We start from the raw sequence: 19,098 nt of genomic DNA on the forward strand, positions 1-19,098 counted from the left end.
AATTATAATTAAAATTAAAAGGGGCTTTATTGGCATAACAAAATAAATTACGTTTTGCCAAAGCATCTAAACAACAAACATCAACACAACTCATAAATACAAATAACCCCGAACCCCCTACACGCCCCTGCATCCCTTAGAACCCCCACCCCACTCCCTAGACGTCCTCCCCTCACATTTACAGTAGCACAAAAACAGAATCACAAGAACCGTTATCCATACTGCATATTTCTGGGATATTGTACTTTTTGGTGATCCATTAAATCTGGCGTGATTGAACTCACAGTAGCCAGTAAAAAGGACACAATCTAAATCCAGACATATATAACTCAAACAGCCTCCCCCCCTTTCATGCAGCTAATTATGTAAGTGTTTATAAATGCGCACGTGTTTATAAACTAAACCCAGCTACAGTGAATCACGTGTCTGCACTGCAGAGTGGTTTGAGAAAATCTACCCACCCACAAACAGAAAGGAGACGAGACGGGTTGGACTGACATCGCTATTATAATCTCTAGCAGTAGCACGCAACGACTCTTGTTTATTTCATTCTCATCTGATCGGGAAGTGCACAAGGTTTAAAAATGGCTTTTTTCTGGAAGACCAGTTTATCGTTTCTCACTCTGCTTTTTGCAGTCGCCGCGGTCTGTGCCCAGGTTGGAGGTGGCGGAATGCGTATGGTCGGAGGCAGAACGGACGCGGACATTGGAGAGGAAGGGGTTCAGGATGCGTTGAAGTTCGCGGTGGCCGAGTTTAACAAGGCCAGCAATGATATGTACATCCACAGGGTCTCGAAGGTCGTAAAGGTGCAGAAGCAGGTTAGTAAATTGGGGTTCAGTCGGGAAAGCAGACAACAACAACTCGAGCCGAAGTCTATATAGGTGGATTTTTGTTTTTTGGGGTTGGGCGCGTGTGTCGTGTTTGTGTTTTAAATAAATAGTGAAGAACCCCAATTAACCTTAAGTTACCTAATTATTTGTTTTACAGTGTTACTAGGAACATGGGGACATACCTGTTTAAAAGAAATGTTTTAAGTAGATATTATTTTCGATTGCTCGCCGATTGTTTACTGCCAACAATAACTCTTCGCATCATGTTCTTTTGGATCCACAATTTAAGAATGTAAGGACGTATTAATTAAAGCTAAAGCGTCATACAATCTTAAAAACAATGTTTTGGTGTCTGGGGTGATTGTGTGTCCGTGTCCAATTTCTATGGAGGATAATCTGTGCCAAAAATAATAAAAAATAAATAACGAAATAAATACATTTAAATAACTAAAAAAAAAAAAAAAAAAAAAAAAAAAAATCGAAATTATCTACCAACTGGCCTGCTGGTTAGTCAGCGTAGAATCGAGAACGGCTGAAGAAACCATTCAGTTTAACATCCTCAAAAAGAGTTTGCTAAAAAAACTAAACAAAAAAGAAACACCCTGTAAACTGCATAGCGAAGCAATCCTGAAACGGAAAGTCTGTTGCTTTGCTATGCAGTTTACAGCCCTTTTTTAAATACAATAAAATACAAAAGTTAAAAGGACTGTAAACTGCATAGCTGCACCTGATCGGTATGTTATCAACCATTGTATGGACGTTATCAGTACGAATTTAATGAGGCAGTAGGTACCTACTGAGCCTACCAGCAGGTTTAGCAGGACATTATCTGGCATCAAGCAAACGGCAGACCCTAAATCGTGTGTGTACTATGACTTGGTTTTCAATGTTTATTTCCTTTTTGAAGTAAAATAGGGGTAAAACAAACCAGGTGATTATACTAATAAGTGCGTTGCAGGTTTCATTTTCTTTCTTCCATTTGATTACATGTTTTGGCACGATGGTGCTTTCCACTGGCTCAGATGCTTAACCCTATACTGACAAATGCTGTTTTCAGGGAACTAATACCTATGTGCGTCTTTTCAGGTTGTTGCAGGAATCAAGTACATTGTGACAGTGCAGATGGGTCGCACATCCTGCAGAAAGGGAGGCGCTGAGAAAATTGAGCTGTGTGCATTCCACGATGTGCCTGAACTGGCTAAGGTAACTGGAGGGGAAGCCATTCACTTTTCACACATGAACGTCTTCCCCCTTGCACACCCTCATCTTTTAGAACTATATCGTTTTTATAAAACTGAACTATTAAGTAATCGCCTCCAATGAACACCATAGACCCTGTCCTGGGTTTCCTCACCTGTGCCATGGAGTATGTCTAAATAATCGAAATTTGGATGGCCAAGGAGCAGCCTTCTAGATAATTTGAATACGTACAATACAGGGGCGTTGGGTTTGGATGTGTACATGTGTTTGCTTACAGGATGTTTTAGCAGTCTAATAAACAATTTGAATACTAGTTGTACGTTTTCATGCGTTAATCCCTAGCTTTTTTATACACATAATTAGTAAGTATTTATTTAAATAAAACATTTGTAAAAGTTGTATGTGGCTGCACAGGTTTACACTGCTTTTACTAGTCAGAAGATTCAGCAATCTCCTCTCATTATCCACTTAACACACAGGAAGTACAGTGTGTGTATATATACCTGGCTTAATACCCTATTCATTCTTATTACCAGTTAGTACATGACTAGCCATGTGATTTATATCATTTATGTAGGTTTGGCTAGATGCTGGATGAATGTGTTCATTGTTGTTATTTCTTTTTTCAGACATCCACCTGCACCTTTGAAGTTGTGTCTCGTCTCTGGATTCCAGAAACTAAGCTGGTGAAAAATACCTGCACTTAAAAATCTTAAGTGTTATCCTTGCTAGAATTAATAATAAAGCAAAGTTTTGTTTTTACCCAACTATATTAATTCATTTTAAAGAACTAAAACAAAACGGGCACTAGCAGTATTAAGTAATAATGAACTAACTTTTGTAGTAGAATTGTGTTTACACTTGCACTTATCATTCTTGCTGAAATAGATTTTCTGTTTTTAAACTGCCTCAATTTAATTTTTAGCTATCGCTGTGCAATTCAATTCTGTAACTTTTATTTTAAACAAAATAAACACTTATTAAAAATGTTGTAGTATTTCTGTTGTATTAATAATGTTGTAGTATTTCTGTTGCTGCAAGACGCGAGATGTTAAACCAGTAAAGGCTTGTATGGAATTGTTGTGAATCGCGTTCATACCCTCCATGCATGTAGAGGCATGAGTCTGTGTTCTGTACCATACCAGTATGTTTATCTTTGACTGAGTGTGTGAAGATGATATATAAATAAAACCTTCACCTCCAGTGACATGAAAGATATAAATTGTGAGCTGCTCAGTTATATGCTGGACACACATATTGATGTTCTGTGGGAATAAGGTCTGGGCTTCTTGTTGGCAAGTCTAAAACCTCTATAGTCCCCTGCTCAAGATAACCCATGAAAAAAACTGTATTTATTTTTCAGCTTGTTAAAAATCTTTTTGAGAGAATGTGATTTGGCACGAAAGCCCTTTTTACGTAACTATCTTTCTTTACCCCAGTCTATAATTTTTTTTTTTTATTCTGCTAAAATTAAAAGATAAGACTTTTAATTCAGAGAATGATATTTCAAGTAACACAAAGTGGGTGTCACTGAGATCTGCATTTTGCCTCTGAAATATGAATTTAAAATAGTGTGAATAATCCCATGAGAATGAAAGATCAGCGAATAACCATATAATTGGAATTGAGCTCTTTCAACTTGGTATTAAAATAATTATTAAAATAGCTTTGATTGGGTTCTTGTACTTTTATTTTGCAACGTTTGGAAGATGACAGTAATACACAGTGTTGAGGTTTACATAACTTTTGTGCCACGTCTACAGCTATTTCTAAAAGCAATTGTCTAATTTTGAATCTTAGTCGAATTAACCCTGCTGAATAATGTTACCTTAGCATGTTGGATTACATACTGCTTTGTAGTTTTGTATATACTTATTGAAAAACTGACATTGAAAAATGGGACATTTTAAAATCTAACATGAAATACTGTACTAAGAGTATTATGGCTTCCGGTAGACTTTTGCATCATTTAATAGTTTATTTGGTTACATAATGTTGGTGACTTTCATGCAATTCGATTACCCATAATTCTATAGTTACTGCTTTCTCCCACTTTCACTCGAAACTTTTGGCCACTGCTGTAAAACCTGGCAATGGTCATACATCTTTTAAGCAAAAATAAATAATGAAAGGACTCGGACACAGGGTAAGCGTAGACTGTCTAAGAATACAAATGAAATGCATGCATGTATCCCCGTGATGTTATAGCTGAAAAAGAATCCTATTCAGTATGGTATTGGGTTGCAAGGCAGAGATGCTTGTCACAAAGGTAAAAGGGGACAGTAGCAAAATGCTAAAAATTGAGAGGGTCAGTGTGATCATTCAACAGACATAGTTGTTTTAGTTCTTCTAGCACAGTATGTAAAGTTTTAATTTCAGAATGTAAATCAGGCAATTACACTGCAGCCTGGCTAGGGAGATGAAGCAATACAGTAGGATGCACAACTCTTATTAAAAGGAACCAACTTTGTTTCCTGTGTATCACCAGGGATTTAAATCTTACTAACCTCTATAAATATAAATGCGTGCAATTCAAATAGCAATACCAACCACAGGAATTTCGTTTTTGCAAAGGTATTAATATAGGTTAGCATGTGGATGAGTATCAATATTTTGGTTTCTATTTTTGAAGTTTTGAGTGGGCAGAGTTAGCAACCCCCCCCCCTGTAAGTCCATGTTTTTCTTTCCATGCCCAAACATCTGTTTTTCAGATTATTATTTTTTTAAGATTCCTGTACGAGAACATCTTGCTCTACTTCATAACGCTTAAGTATGGACAATCCTCCTTCATGCTTGTTTAAACACAGCATGGGTGATATGCCAAAAATATGTTTTTGTGAAAATGCATTGTGATTGCTGAGTGACCGATAAACATTCAGTAATATATCAACCATGTTCTATACAGTACGCTGACTGCAAATTAAGGTTTAGCCAATAGGACCCATCTTTTATTTGATATTATTATTATTATTATTATTATTATTATTATGTTGTATTGTAACGCTTGAAATGTTTTTGCTTACGATTGTAAGTCGCCCTGGATAAGGGCGTCTGCTAAGAAATAAATAATAATAATAATAATAATAATAATAATAATAATAATAATAATATGTGTTTATTTAGCAGACGTGACTGATTGGTTACTTGACTGATGGTGCTATGGTAGCTCATATTGAGGACTTAAAATAAAAATAAAGAATTGGTCAGGTCAGATTATCTTGTGATCTTAACAAGGTCCTTAATGAGCCATTGTATTCTACAGATGCCATTACATTTTACAGCACTTGTTACAACAAAACATTGTCTAGATTTAGTTCTAAATCACTTTTCCACTTTCTTCACAAACTGTCTGATGTCCTCTGCTAGCAGTTCTGGCTCCTCGAATGCTGCAAAGTGGCCTCCTCGCAGCATGTAGGAGTACGAAATGACGTTCTTGTAGCGCGGCTGGGCCCAGACTAGAGGACCGTGCAGCAGCTCATTGGGGAAGACAGCCAGTCCAGTTGGGACACAGACACCAATCCTGAAGAGCAATGGCAAGAAAATCCGTGTTACTGCGACTAAAACGTGTGTTTATCATCCGACCCTAACTATAACCTAAAAAACAAATAGATATCTACATTCGGTTTTATTAGTTGTGTTCAAAATCACCAGTCAATTTGGGTGAGATCCTGTCAGCAACATGATAAAAGACTGATCTGAACTGAATCACTGACTAGACCACCAGGATATTTAGGCTTTTTCTTTTCAAAGTCAGTCTGCCACTACTGGTATAATAATGCATATTCTGCCCACAATGACAAGACCAAATTTAAAAGAAGATGATGTTACTTTGCATCAGGCCTCTTCTCTGGGTTCCCGTTCAGATTCTCTTTATAAAACCTCATGGAGGAAACCATAGAGCCTGTCACCCAGTAAATCATTACATTGGTCAGTAGGTCATCCAGGGAAAACTTCCTATAAGGGGACAAACAGACACAAAGGTTAAAAAATGTAAAAGACCAATTAAAAGGATATATTGATTGAGGGACTAAAAAGTGTAAGAAGGAAAGGAAACCATGTGAACCAGCAGTAGACCCAGTCAACAATAATGTCACCGTTTAATTGGAAGTGAAAATATTTAAGAATTATTTTGTTTTTAAGCCCACTTTGAACAATTACTTTTCAACTGTTTTGGAGAGAGTTTATTAGTTTATCAACACTTTTAAATAGTCCTTAAAACATTTCTTAAATAAAAAACTTCAAAATAGAAACTCATCCAGATCCACATCCACACCTGGCCAGGGTAGTCAGAAACAAACTTATTGGGCATGTTTCAGTTAAAAAAAGTAAAAAGTGCCTTAAAAGCAAGATGTGGCAATACAGAGTTAATCTAATACACTGAAAGCACTGCAGAGACTGAGGGGCGTGCACACCTTTCCAGACCCCCATCCTCTAGGTCTCTGAATTGCTTATCAGTCCATGTGGAGAACTTCTCCAGAATGTAGGCTGCCAGTCCAACTGGGGAGTCATTAAGCCCACAGCCTGCGAAGAGAGAGCAGGAGCAAGGTTAATTATCATAACCAGAACCTCTGATTGCTTCGTTTTGTTTTCTTTAAGACCAATGTTTTAAGTAACATGTTTTTAAAAAATCCTTAATAAGTTGGTAAGCCACAGCCCTGACCTGCAGTGTCGGGTTTGGTGGCCTGGATATGCATGTACCCCGATTCTCTCAGCATTTCATACACGTTCTTCTTGAAGTAAGGGAAGATGCGCTTCACGTCCTCCCTGGTGAATCCCACCAAGAACGGCACGTAGGCACCCAGGAGCAGCGAGACGAGCATCCGCAGGTTGTGTTTTGTCACCGGGAAGAAATTCAAATGAAGTCCTTTCACATTTCTAGAAGGAAAATTATTTATATTATAATACACTGACAGTGTAGTATTCAGAAAAGTCCCTCATCGCACTACAGCTACTACTGATGCTTTTTTTTAAATACACAGTGATTTAGTGACATCTCAGCTCTTTAAAATCACGCTGTAAATGCTCAAATTGTCCTGTAGAGACTCAGGTTTCTATTCTATTAAAATTGCTGCAAAGGAAACTTCAGAAGTTGAATCGTGATGCAACAAGCAGCAACTTCTGGATTTAGTCCACACTACTTCTCCAGCTGACAAGTTATTTGAATTCTAAAACTTTCTGTACTCACTCAGGTCTCATCTGTGCGATGTTGGTGGTGATCAGACCCCCCCAGTCTCCACCTTGCATGTAAAACTCCTTGAAGCCCAGCCGCTGCATCAACTTGTAAAATATGCGGGCTGCAGCAATCGAGTCGAACCCTAGAAACAGCAGAACAGGACGGAGGGACTCAGACTCTGTTTTCTGCATTTTTGATAAACAAAAAAATGAACTTCTAATTTAAAAACCTAATCAGATTAAGATAAGTTACCCTCCATGAAAACTCACGTGAGGGTAAGACATCAACTGTCTAAAATATACTATGTAGGGTAAGTAAACTAGATGATTGTGTATTCGAAGAGTAGCATTTTAGAACTAGATATACGTCACTCTGGGACAGGTAGTCTTGGGGCACATATGACCAGATTTCTTTCCGTCACCTACTGCCCACCTGTCTTGTGGGGAGCCTCTGAGAAGCCATAGCCAGGGATGGAGGGGCAGATCACCTCGAAGACCAGCCCGTCTCTACCCTCGGTCAGCAGGGGGAGAATCTTGTAGAACTCAAAGAAGGAGCCTGGCCAGCCGTGCACCATCAGCAGGGGCTTTGCAGAGTGTCCTTCCTGGAGACCAGAGGGACGCACATGGACAAAGTGGACATCCAGACCTGAGGGGGATAGACACTTTAAAAGAACAGGATCCATAGCTACCATGTTATTTAGGGTCATTCCAGCTCACATGTGTGTGCCCCACAAGGTGAGAACACCAGAAGATTGCTAAGATGACAATTTTGATTGCCTTTGACTCCATGGGTGAAAGAAACTAGACAAATAACACTGATATAATTTTAAAGCTTGTGCTGGAATTACCCATTTGTGTTTATGACCTTATTTTAGAAAGTCAGTATCAGCCATGCTAGAAAACAGCAATGAAGGTGTCCATAGCAATGTCTATTCAATTGATTTCCTATTTGCCAGCTTTCATTTTAAGGACCTCAAATACAGTACAACAATTAAATTAAAAAACGTTTTGAAAACACGTACCAGTAAATATAACTTCTTAGAACAAGGACATTCGATTGGTTTGCTGTTCTGAAGTCCTGTCAAGGTTACATTAATAATTCCCCTTTCCCTGGCTTTCATTTAAAACACACATTTCCTATCTATCAAATAAGTTTAAAAAAAAAAAAAAAAAGAATTATAAAATATAAAGATATTGTGTAACTTATCAGTAAATACCTCACCTTCAATTTTGGTTTTGAAATGTGGGTATTTGTTGAGGAGTTTGACCTGCTTTTTCCAGTCAAACTGGTTCCTCCAATAAGAAACCACCTTCCGGAGGTGGGTGGAGTTAAACCCATAATTGAACTGGCTATCCTCCAATGATGGGGTAAATCTGGTCTGGTCGATGCGCATGTAAAGATCCTGAATAAAGTTACAATAAAGTTAGTTTTGACTTGACATTATTTTTGTAGAGAGGAGTAGCATTGCAAGTTGTTAACTAAAAGGTATACATAAACTGCCAACAACAGAACCAAGAAAAGGTGTTTGCATGAGTGCTTTGAATTCTTACCTAAAATAAAAATATTCATACAGTTAACCTTGTGTAAAAAAACAAAGGGGTATGTTTTTAAAGAGTTTATCCAGCCTTTAATGAACTCCTGTTTGTCGAATGGAGAAAAACACCTACTGACTTTACAAAACCAGTATCAAACATGAAATATAAGCACTCTCACATTGTTTGTTTCTCAGTTTTATGCGTTACTGTTGACTTTTCATCTTCCAACGTCTCCTCTCTCAAACTTTAGCTTCTGTAAGCAGGCAAACATGTTATTATTGCCTTCTTGCTGCACTATACTATATATTTGTATTTGTTTTTTTGTTATTAATACTTGGCCTATAAATAGCTTGACAGATATTTTAACAACATTAATTAGGTTAATTACTACCACGCTAGGGTATGCCATCAAAACAGTTATGATGTTTAGTTTATAAAATCAAATTTACAAATTGATTATAATTATGTATAATATATATATATAATTCATTTAATCTATCTTATTCAATATTGTCCAAAAGGTTTTTTTCACAATTAAAATGAGGTAGTTTGCTTGGAACTAACATCACGGTTAACCTTGGATAAGGAAGCACAGATGCATTCTTTGTGTGGGCTGTTGAACTGAAGCTTCAAGGTTGCAGCCTTGGAACTGAAACATGTACTATACGTAGTTTAGTGTGCACAACCTGTTCCACACAGCTGGTAATATGCCTTTTAATTGCACAAAGAATTTTAGGAGAGGGGCTATGCAATTTTCTGAAATCTGAACATCCACAGATTATGTGAGTGAGCATCAGAGAACTCTGAAAGCATCTGCAATTTATTATTATTTTATTATTATTATTTGTTTATCCAAGGCGACTTACAGAGACTAGGGTGTGTGAACTATGCATCAGCTGCAGAGTCACTTACAGTTACGACTCACCCGAAAGACGGAGCACAAGGAGGTTAAGTGACTTGCTCAGGGTCACACAATGAGTCAGTGGCTGAGGTGGGATTTGAACCGGGAACCTCCTGGTTACAAGCCCTTTTCTTTAACCACTGGACCACACAGCCTCCTCATTAACCCAGTATTTGTATTATTATAGTAGTGGGTGTGTTTTGTGTAAAATGTCCTTCAAGTACCTTTATTTCTTCATCTGAAGTTTCAATCTGAAAAGGGTGGATTTCCTCATCTTCAGCCAGTGGTTTCTCCCCAGCACCCCACCAGCCGTCTCCCATGGGGAGGGTCTTGTTCTTGGTCCTCCTCCGGATCACAAGGAAGTACACCAAGAGACCCCCGGCTCCCACAGCCGTGGAGACCAGCAGCAGCTGCAGCCTGGAGAGGTCCATAGAGCTGGGCAACATGTCTCTGTGTGCGAAACAGGGAAGGGACTCATCAAAACACAAACAGGCTAGAAGAGCTTTACTAGATTAGATCCATCAGGCAGAGTTTTACAACAAGAACCATTTTAAGATTTTGATTGTGCCTTTTACATACTAAAGTCAACCAGAGCTCTAAACTGTGATGTGAAAGCAGAAAAGACAGGAACAAATCTGTTCTAGCTGAATCCGATGGTGTTATGGTCCGATTATGGACACATGCTAGTGTGTTCAAATACGCTATACTTGAGTTTGTGTTAGCCTTAGATCTACCTTGTTAAAGACTGCTGACGGATCAACAGTCAAGATTGTCTGTAATCCTTACCCCAAATAACACCCAGTAGATCAAGCGCTGCTAGTGCAACAGGTGGTCATTCACAGCATTTACGATAGAATCATCTTATAACAAATGCACATGCATCTCAACCAGTATATGTACAGCAGTAAAACTCATCTAGTCAGGAGAATTTAACTCCACCCACACCCATTATTACTAAAAACAAAACAACAACAACAAAAAAACGTCCTAACTAATCCCACCCCTTTGGAACATAATAAATGTAACCTTTGGATCCATTGAACTTTGACACACTACGTTTAACTTTTCTTTGTGTGAAAGTATTTTACTGTCTTTAATCTTGTTATTCCATAATGCTGCTGTTCACTGTTTTTTTTTTTTTTTTTTTTTAACAGATCTACTTTAATTGCAGTATGGTCAGATTTTCTGAATAGTAAATACATTTATCGAAAAACAATTTTAAATTATGTTTAAATGCATTTCGTAATCTTGTAATTCTCTTCCCTACAAATAATCGTTGTTTGTGTGATATTCAGTTAGTAATGTATAATATTTTAATTCGTGCAACATTTACTGCAATATTTGTTACAGAACACAATACGCGCCCGTAAAAAAATAAAAATACAGCGTGCACTATTCGTTTGCAACTTAAAATGCAAAATAAATCATAATGCTCATAAACTCATGACAACGAGAAAAATATAACACTGATCTACGTTAAAATTAATCGATTGTTGACTTTTCAGTTGTGAATGCGATGTTTATAAAAAAAAAAAAAAAAAAAAAAAAAAAAAAAAAGGCTGGAAGGAGGGCTACGAAAATATGATCTTTATCAATGAAGAAAACGTGTTTGAAATATTTGACAAAACCAAAAAAAACATTAATAAGTATGTTTACTCACTTTATAGCTTCTGACATGTGACCAAGCATGACAGGAATCCTGCAGAAAACAATCTAAAGCAAAGGTGAACAGACGGTACACGCTACGCACTTTCTCTAACTGCGCACAGCTGCAGTTTAGGTGATGTAGTTCGAGAAGAATTCATCTACACGTTAGCAAAACTGTGCCACCTCCTGGCTATTTATTTGATGCAAGCCATTGGAGGGCCTAGCACAAGAAGATTCAAGGCTTTTTCTATGAGGTGCCGTTTGGGACATAATTCACCCACTGATATAGACGTGCACTATATATTGAGACGCATGCACTGTATCCTGAGATGCATACACTATATCCTGAGATGCATACACTATATACTGAGACGCATACACTATATACTGTGATACATACTGTAATGATCCCTTATATTAATCCTAGCTCTGCACCTTTAAGGTTTTGGGCTCTTGAGAGACTGACGTTAAACTCCACCTCCCAACGTAGGAGATGCATTGTGAGCACAGTTGCCAAGTCCTCTTAGAATACGCGGAACGGGGCTTGTTCTTTTTAAAAGTCGCGGGTTGCAAGGGAACATACAACACTGAGGAAACAGAGACCATGGCGCATGGATTACCTTTTTAATAACGGAAGTACACACGCATTTATTATTTTTTATATTTTTAATGTGTAATTTAATGTTGTATGTATGGAGCAAAACTATAACTACTAAAAAATGTGGAATTTGTATAAACACCCCCACTCCCCTCCCTCTGAAATGGATTGGGCTTGTTTTGAAAGACAGTGCCGCTTCTTTTTTTTTTCTCGTGACACTTGGCAACACTGATTGTGATTTCTGCGTGTTGTATCAAGTGAGTTGAACAAGTAGGGCATTGCGGTTAAAAGTTGTGCAGGGATATCAGAAGATTAAAAAAAGTTTAAAAGATTAACATTTTTCATAGTTGGTACTAAATAGGAGGCTGTGTGGTCCAGTGGTTAACCACGAGGTCCCCGGTTCAAATCCCACTTCAGCCACTGACTCATTGTGTGACCCTGAGCAAGTCACTTAACCTCCTTGTGCTCCGTCTTTCGGGCGAGACGTAATTGTAAGTGACTCTGCAGCCGATGCATAGTTCACACACCCTAGTCTGTAAATCGCCTTGGATAAAGGCGTCTGCTAAAAAAAAACACCCTGTCGGGGAACTCCTACTACTATCTGTATATTGACTATCTGTGGCTTGTGTATCCGATTGTGCGGACGAGTTACCTAAGTATGTGATGGAAAATAAGATGAGGCCTTCCCAAAAAAACACCTGGAAGTTGGTTACTTATTCCCAAACCACCTGGAAGTTGGTTACTTATTCCCGGTTCTTTATTCGCTGTGTATTTGACAAAGCAGCGTGTTCTTTTAACTCACTTACACATCTTGCTCAATTAATATATTGCTACCATTTAAAGGATAATCGCTCCTCTTTGAAGAAAAACGAAAATATTAATTTAAAAAAAATCTATCAGCAGCATAGCGGTATCCCATATATACCCGCTTGCTTTGCCCCATTAACAGCCTTAGACGATTTGCTCACTTAATATCGAGGTATCCCTAGATAGATTATCGTCTCCTCTTTGCAAGAAGATTTTAGTGAGCAAGCCGTACCCCACGAGCAGAACAACCCCAAAGTGTAGCCTATTATAACAAATACAGTGTGCATGGGGACACGTCTTTTGATGTCCCATATATGTACCTCCTTAGACGCCTTGCTCACTAAATATTTTGGTGTCTTATGATAGGTTATCGTCTTCTCTTTGCAAAAACACTAAATATCTGAGTGAACAAGTCGTACCCCACGAGCAGCAGCACTCCAAAGTGTAACCAATAAAAAATGCATAGGAATCCCTTTGCTCTTACTTGTTGATAAACGGGGTCCAAAGTTGATGCTAAAGTTGGCTTCTTATTCGGCCAGCTTCTTATTCACCACCTTCTTGTTCGCATTCCAGCTTCTTATTCACATTCCAGCTTCTTAATCGCATCCCGCAAATGTAACACAGATTACTTGCTCATACACTGAGATCAGCCATCAACACTTAAGTTGTACTCTCTACCCACATTTTAGAAAATTGCTTCCTGCACATCCACCATTTTAGAGATTACAGACGAGATGACAGGTCTAACACTAACCAGCTTCAGGACAGCACTGCTAAAGCACTGCCAATCAGAGTAACCAAACTGTAAAACAAATCAAAGAAGAAACTTTACCCTAGCAGAGTATCTCTTCACTGTCAAAGATGCAAGGCAGAGGCAGATCCTGACCAAATACAGGCTCATTGACCACAGCCTGGCCTTTGAAAAATGCAGACACAGGCAGACCTGGCTACCCAGAGAGAACAGGCTCTGTGTTCACTGTGAGACAGGAGAGGTTGAGACAAAGGTTGAGATGCACTTTCTCCTACACTGCGATAAATACGTCCAAACAAGGAACATATTCTTGAAAAGGATAACTACTCCTCTCCCACATTTCCACACATCACGGACCCAGAAAAACTGACAGTCATACTGGGAGACGGACACACAGCCCCACTGGCTGTCCAGTATGTAGCCGCCTGTCACAGCCTGAGGGACACACAGTGAGCACTCTGCACAGGGGGAGGCGCTGCTGGGGAGGGAGGGGGGTTATTTAGTATTGAGTGTTTCAATGTTTAATTCAGTGTCTTTGTCTTGTTCTATTTACTATTTGTATTTAAATATGTTCGTAATGTTTATAAGTGCTGTATTTGTATTATTATTATAATTATTATTGTTACTGTTATTATTATTATTAACTGTTATTGTACTTTGTAAATACTTTGGCAATACTGCTGATGTTAGTCATGCCAATAAAGTCCCTTTGAATTGAATTGAGAGAAAGATTATAATATTTTAGTTGTTTATGCCATATATGTGCTTTGACAATATAATTAATTTTTATTGTCATGCCAATGAAGCCAATTTGAGAGAGAGAGAGAGAGAGAGAGAGAGAGAGAGAGAGAGAGAGAGAGAGAGAGAGAGAAAGAGAGAGAATGTTATTTTCTTTTAATATTTACTTGTAGACATGTTTTAAATGTTAATTGTTTTATGTGAAAGATGAAAATGTGTCATCATTGCTTTGGCAATACTATGTATTGGTCATGCCAATAAAGCACTTTGAATTTGAGAGAGAGAGAGAGAGAGAGAGAGAGAGAGAGAGAGAGAGAGAGAGAGAGAGAGAGAGAGAGAGAGAGAGAGAATAATAGATGGGCTTCAGTGGGTTACAGGAAAATAATTCCATCTAGGGTTTATGTGACGTCACTTTATAAACCGTCACAGAAACCCAAGATACAATTGTTTTCTTGTAACTCACTGAAGCCCATGGATATTCTGTAATAAAAAAAGACAATAAACTGGTGTTGAGGTTCAAATAGCAAGTGAATTTAATGAATAATAATAACATAAATTAAGTCAATATTAAAGAATCTTAAATATCATTTTCTTTTTGATAATTCAGGAACAGTGGGTTAAACTTCAGTCAAGGAACTCGTGCGATAGATAAACGATGCGTTACAGATTAGACACGGTAACACTTTTATGCATATTACACGTTCTAGGATAACACATTTAACATATCATACATCTCTGGCCTGTGGCCTCGCCTCAGGGAACCCCTGCCCATAAATGTTTCCGCTGATAAGTGGAGAGGAAAGCCATGGGCAGAGGCCAACCAGGAACAGAGGCGAGAGTGGGGACTACCAGACCCGGAGGTCTCGGAACCAGTGGTGTCGGAGTTGCAGCCGGTGCTGGCAAGAGAGGTACAGCCGACGGAGCGAGGGGTACCACCGCTGGCTACAGATAAGGGGAAGGAGGTGAGGAGCCCACCTCCACCACAGCCCCGACCACCACCCCTGCGATCCAGTCCAGTCCCACTGCGTATGGTCCCTCGCCCCTTGCTCCTGAACACCCTGCCGGTCTGCCTGGACCTCCCTGTGCTACACCTGGAGCCCAAGAGTCTGCATCATCGGCCACAGTTCCTCCACTGGTTCTCTACTCTGCTCTCCCCAAGCACCAAGACGTCACTGGGATGCTACCAGACGTCGCTGAAGCTCCTCCTGTTCGCTGCTTCGCTCCCCCTGGGTGATTGGACATCGCTACGCCGGTCCCCAGTGGCAGACCTCTGCCCGCTGCTGCAGCCGCCTGTTCCCTGCCCGTCGCTTCAATTGCCCCAGTCAACCCAGTGGGGTCCCTCATCGCTGGTTCACAGTCCCTACCTGGCTGTGCCGGAAAAGGAACCAACCCTCCCTCAAATTCACCCAAGGAAGAGGGCGAAGATGGGACTGGAAGGAGGGTGGTTGTGTTTGGGGGGGGGGGGGTGGCCTTGAGAGGGCTGGTGTGTTTCATACAAGGGGAAAGATATGTGGCAGAATAGAGGGGAGAAAGGAGAAAAAGTGTAGTCCAAGGAGGGAGCTGCAGGACTACAACCCCCAGATTGCCACGAGAGGGAGCCAGGATGGGGTTCACCTGGCTCCAGCCTTTAATCATTATCACCTGCCTGTAAATAGCAGGCAGGTATATAAATCAACAGAGGTGTTTGTTTGGTGCTCAAATCTGTGTGAAACGAGACTGTCACAATGAAGAGTTAGAAAAAGGTACTGTGTGAACCTGTGTTGCTTTGTTTGTACTTTCGTGTTTAAATTTATTTTGTGTTTTGTCACTGGTAAACAGCTTAGCTGTCCAGTTGTTTAGTTTAAGTTCAGTTCAAAGTTTAGTTAGCGCTCCTGAGTGGTTTTTGTTTCTGTTTTATTTTCTTTTATTACTGTAAATAATAAAAGTGCGCAAATGTGCTTAAAGTCATCCATCCTGTGTCTGGGTCTGTAATTTAATGGGCAAAATGAACCTGAGCCGCAAGGCTAGTTTACAACATATATTGCAATATACTGATGCCCAAAAGAAACGCAACACTCAGGTCTAATGGATTTAATCAAATATTTTAAACAGAGATATCAAACTAAATCACAGAAAATGTGAACAAAAATACAGATCAAAGAATCATGATAAGTTTTCAGAATGAAATGTGACACATTGTCAAAATGAAAACATTACAAATAGTAAATACTAAAAGTTAGTATTGGGTATGACCTCCCTGAGCATTAACACAATCCTGGCAGCGTTGACGCATAGACCTGATCAGCCTCTGGATAGACTGCTGTGGGATGTTCTGCCACTCTTCCTGTGCAGCTGCAGCCAGCTGGCGGAGGTTGGCTGGTCGCGGTTGTCTCCTGTGGATGGCACTGGCGATTTGGTCCCACAGATGTTCTATTGGAGTCAGGCGAGGAATAAAAGTCTACTACAGTCATAGTGAACAGAATCCTGCTGGGAGGGTACAGATGAAACAAAACGGCATATGCGTATAACAGTACTTGCTTGTTATCTTTAGAACAGCTTGCAAATTATTGATTGGGCAACATTTTATTATATGCAAAAAAACAAATAAATAAATGTTTAGCAGTGACAAGGTAACTTGCATTACCAAGTAGATACTGTAAGCAAGAGAAAAAAGATAATTATTCTTATTGTTCTAATAATTACATTGTACTTGGATATTGGATTAAATGTGGAAGCTAGTTTTTAATGTTTACCTGATACAACCCATGTTATCCAGCACCTTGAATGAAGTAATTTCAGTAGAGGAGGGCTGACTAGGTGCGGTAAGGAAACTCCACCAAGATCAAGTGTAAGACCGAACTGAGGAGTGTTAGAGTATTTACTGGAGCGCTTTAATTATTTATCAGCAGAAATTCAAAAGTACGACATTCCCTAAAATTATCATCATGAACAAACCATTTCTGAACAATGGGTTTACCCATTCAGCACTCTGTTTCAGTGTATTATCTTGAAACAGCAAAAAATGATTGCAATTTCTGGAACATTTTATCAGATTTTTGCAATGCTTTATTTACACATTATAACAATAACAGTTACTATAAATAGAGTCTGAGGGGGTTGTTGTCTTATAAAGAATATTGACTGGTTTTGTGGGCAAAAGTGGAAATTCTTATTATTATTTGTGATCCTGTTTTAGCCAGATGGATTGGATGTCAGTTACAAAGTAAGGGTTTCATATTACATACAATAGTGCATTCTACGACAAGTATTTCAAAAATGCATGCATAAGTTTCTTAAAGTAATTGTACAGTAGTATATATACTTGTAAGGGTTCTTATTGGGTAGACTGCTTATAACAACCACTTGAGGGACTATTCATTGGTGATTTAACATGGGGAATGCAGTGACACAGGGATTCATCAAAATGGTCACTATAAACAGTTGGGCCATCTCTCTCTCTCATTTATATTAACCATTGATGAATGCCACTGTCAGAGGCTGCTGTCAGATATTATGATATAGCATTTCCCAAGAACACCTACAGTAGAAACCTATTTTCAACAAGCGACATACAAGGTCAGATAGGGCAGTCACAACAAATGTTCAATATGGTCATGTTCCTTTTCAACATGTGGCCACGTTTTCTAGTGCATACTTGTTTCAATGTCCACATATGGGCTTCAACAGCGACGCCTATGGGCATTTTTGTATTGCTCCATTGTGTTCTGTGCCAGTACCGTAGTACTGTATTTATATAGTGTGTGACGTGCGTGTTAGTCAATCTGTAAAGCCAGGCATTTAACCAAACAACTAAAGAAAACAGGGTTTTGTGGCCAAATGACTAGAGATATGAGCTCTGCTCAGCTACATACAACATATACCGTTACTGCCCATGCAGTGTCTTGTGATGCCAGTGTATGCAGCAACAATATTTCTTTCACAGAAACTAATTGACACTTACATATAGAATTTGTCTACCCAGCATTTGGCAAAGTCCAGGTTTGACAATATAGAAAGACTAACGGGTTTCACACTTCAAGTGCAAAATATTTTCTCTCACATTGCCTTTGCATTGGTGACAGCTGCAGTTCTCCAATGCAATATACCAACTCACTGGTCACTTGACCAAATCCAACTAGGACCCTATGACTAAGGTGGCCTGTGCATTCCCTGTTGTAAATTAATCTGGAATGCTAGCGTATTGAGTTCTGTTTCTGAGGTTCAGGTCATATTTACTGTGTGCACGAAAATATTCATCTTTCTTATTGATGAATGTTGGAAAAGGCATTGGGTGTAGAAAAAGGGAATAACACTGCAATTAAATTCCCCTCACAATCATGTTTAATTTTATAGTATAATACAATATTATTCCTTGGTTGATTGGACCAACCTATAATCCTACCAACCATAGCATTTTACAGCATCAGGGAATCGCCCCCACATTGCATCTACAATTTATTTTTAATCTACCGGTATGTCCCATTTTTTGTTAGGATTGTCTAACACAAAGTGCAAATTTAAATATTCTTAGCAAAAAATAAAATAATTATGAACAGCAGCAAAGTTTTCTAAAATTTGGTTACATAACAGATTCACTTTTTTATCCAGTTTTAACTTCAAAGATCAAAACGAAAAAAGTTAATTAAAGGTGCAAACAAGCCATACCAGTTTTTTGTTTTTTTAAGAAACAATTTCTTATTAAAATTAAAAGGGGCTTTATTGGCATAACAAAATAAATTACGTTTTGCCAAAGCATCTAAAACAACAAACATCAACACAACTCATAAATACAAATAACCCCGAACCCCCTGCACGCCCCTGCATCCCTTAGAACCCCCATCCCACTCCCTCCCCTCACATTTACAGTAGCACAAAAACAGAATCACAAGAACCGTTAACCATACTGCATATTTCTGGGATATTGTACTTTTTGGTGATC

The 19,098-nt window shown here is 38.9% G+C and overlaps 2 protein-coding genes across 4 annotated transcripts; one reads left to right on the top strand and one right to left on the bottom strand.

Moving 5' to 3' along the window:
* Positions 1–438: 438 nt before the first annotated feature.
* On the top strand, positions 439–3,020 carry LOC117402599 (cystatin-like). The gene is made up of 3 exons (XM_034921318.2): positions 439–818; positions 1,917–2,033; positions 2,660–3,020. The coding sequence occupies exons 1-3, from the start codon at positions 585–587 to the stop codon at positions 2,735–2,737; spliced, it is 429 nt and encodes a 142-aa protein (XP_034777209.2). The 5' UTR covers positions 439–584; the 3' UTR covers positions 2,738–3,020.
* A 963-nt stretch (positions 3,021–3,983) lies between these two features.
* On the bottom strand, positions 3,984–13,370 carry LOC117402598 (epoxide hydrolase 1-like). Of its 3 annotated transcripts, none has more exons than XM_059023866.1 (9): positions 13,176–13,370; positions 9,864–10,089; positions 8,425–8,605; positions 7,636–7,848; positions 7,216–7,345; positions 6,691–6,905; positions 6,443–6,551; positions 5,859–5,984; positions 3,984–5,550 (listed from the first exon to the last, which is right to left on the bottom strand). In XM_059023866.1, exons 2-9 carry the CDS (start codon positions 10,083–10,085, stop codon positions 5,352–5,354), a joined length of 1,395 nt encoding a protein of 464 aa, XP_058879849.1. In that variant the 5' UTR covers positions 10,086–10,089; positions 13,176–13,370; the 3' UTR covers positions 3,984–5,351. The 3 variants fall into 3 exon arrangements, with proteins under 3 accessions (XP_058879849.1, XP_033859810.3, XP_033859811.3); XM_034003919.3 differs by lacking the exon at positions 13,176–13,370 and adding an exon at positions 11,300–11,465; XM_034003920.3 differs by lacking the exon at positions 13,176–13,370 and adding an exon at positions 10,426–10,563.
* Between the last annotated feature and the right edge of the window lie 5,728 nt (positions 13,371–19,098).

The sequence above is a fragment of the Acipenser ruthenus genome, chromosome 5, assembly GCF_902713425.1.
Source record: "Acipenser ruthenus chromosome 5, fAciRut3.2 maternal haplotype, whole genome shotgun sequence".
Lineage (NCBI taxonomy): Eukaryota > Metazoa > Chordata > Actinopteri > Acipenseriformes > Acipenseridae > Acipenser > Acipenser ruthenus.

Excerpts from the sequence above, each read along its gene's own strand:
- LOC117402599 (XM_034921318.2), top strand. The coding sequence starts at position 585 with ATGGCTTTTTTCTGGAAGACCAGTTTATCGTTTCTCACTCTGCTTTTT. Across the intron at positions 819-1,916 it reads TCGTAAAGGTGCAGAAGCAG|GTTGTTGCAGGAATCAAGTA; the intron begins GTTAGTAAATTG and ends GCGTCTTTTCAG. Across the intron at positions 2,034-2,659 it reads ATGTGCCTGAACTGGCTAAG|ACATCCACCTGCACCTTTGA; the intron begins GTAACTGGAGGG and ends TTCTTTTTTCAG.
- LOC117402598 (XM_034003919.3), bottom strand. The coding sequence starts at position 11,328 with ATGCTTGGTCACATGTCAGAAGCTATAAA. Across the intron at positions 6,552-6,690 it reads CACCAAACCCGACACTGCAG|GCTGTGGGCTTAATGACTCC; the intron begins GTCAGGGCTGTG and ends CTCTCTTCGCAG. Across the intron at positions 5,985-6,442 it reads GAGGATGGGGGTCTGGAAAG|GAAGTTTTCCCTGGATGACC; the intron begins GTGTGCACGCCC and ends GTCCCCTTATAG.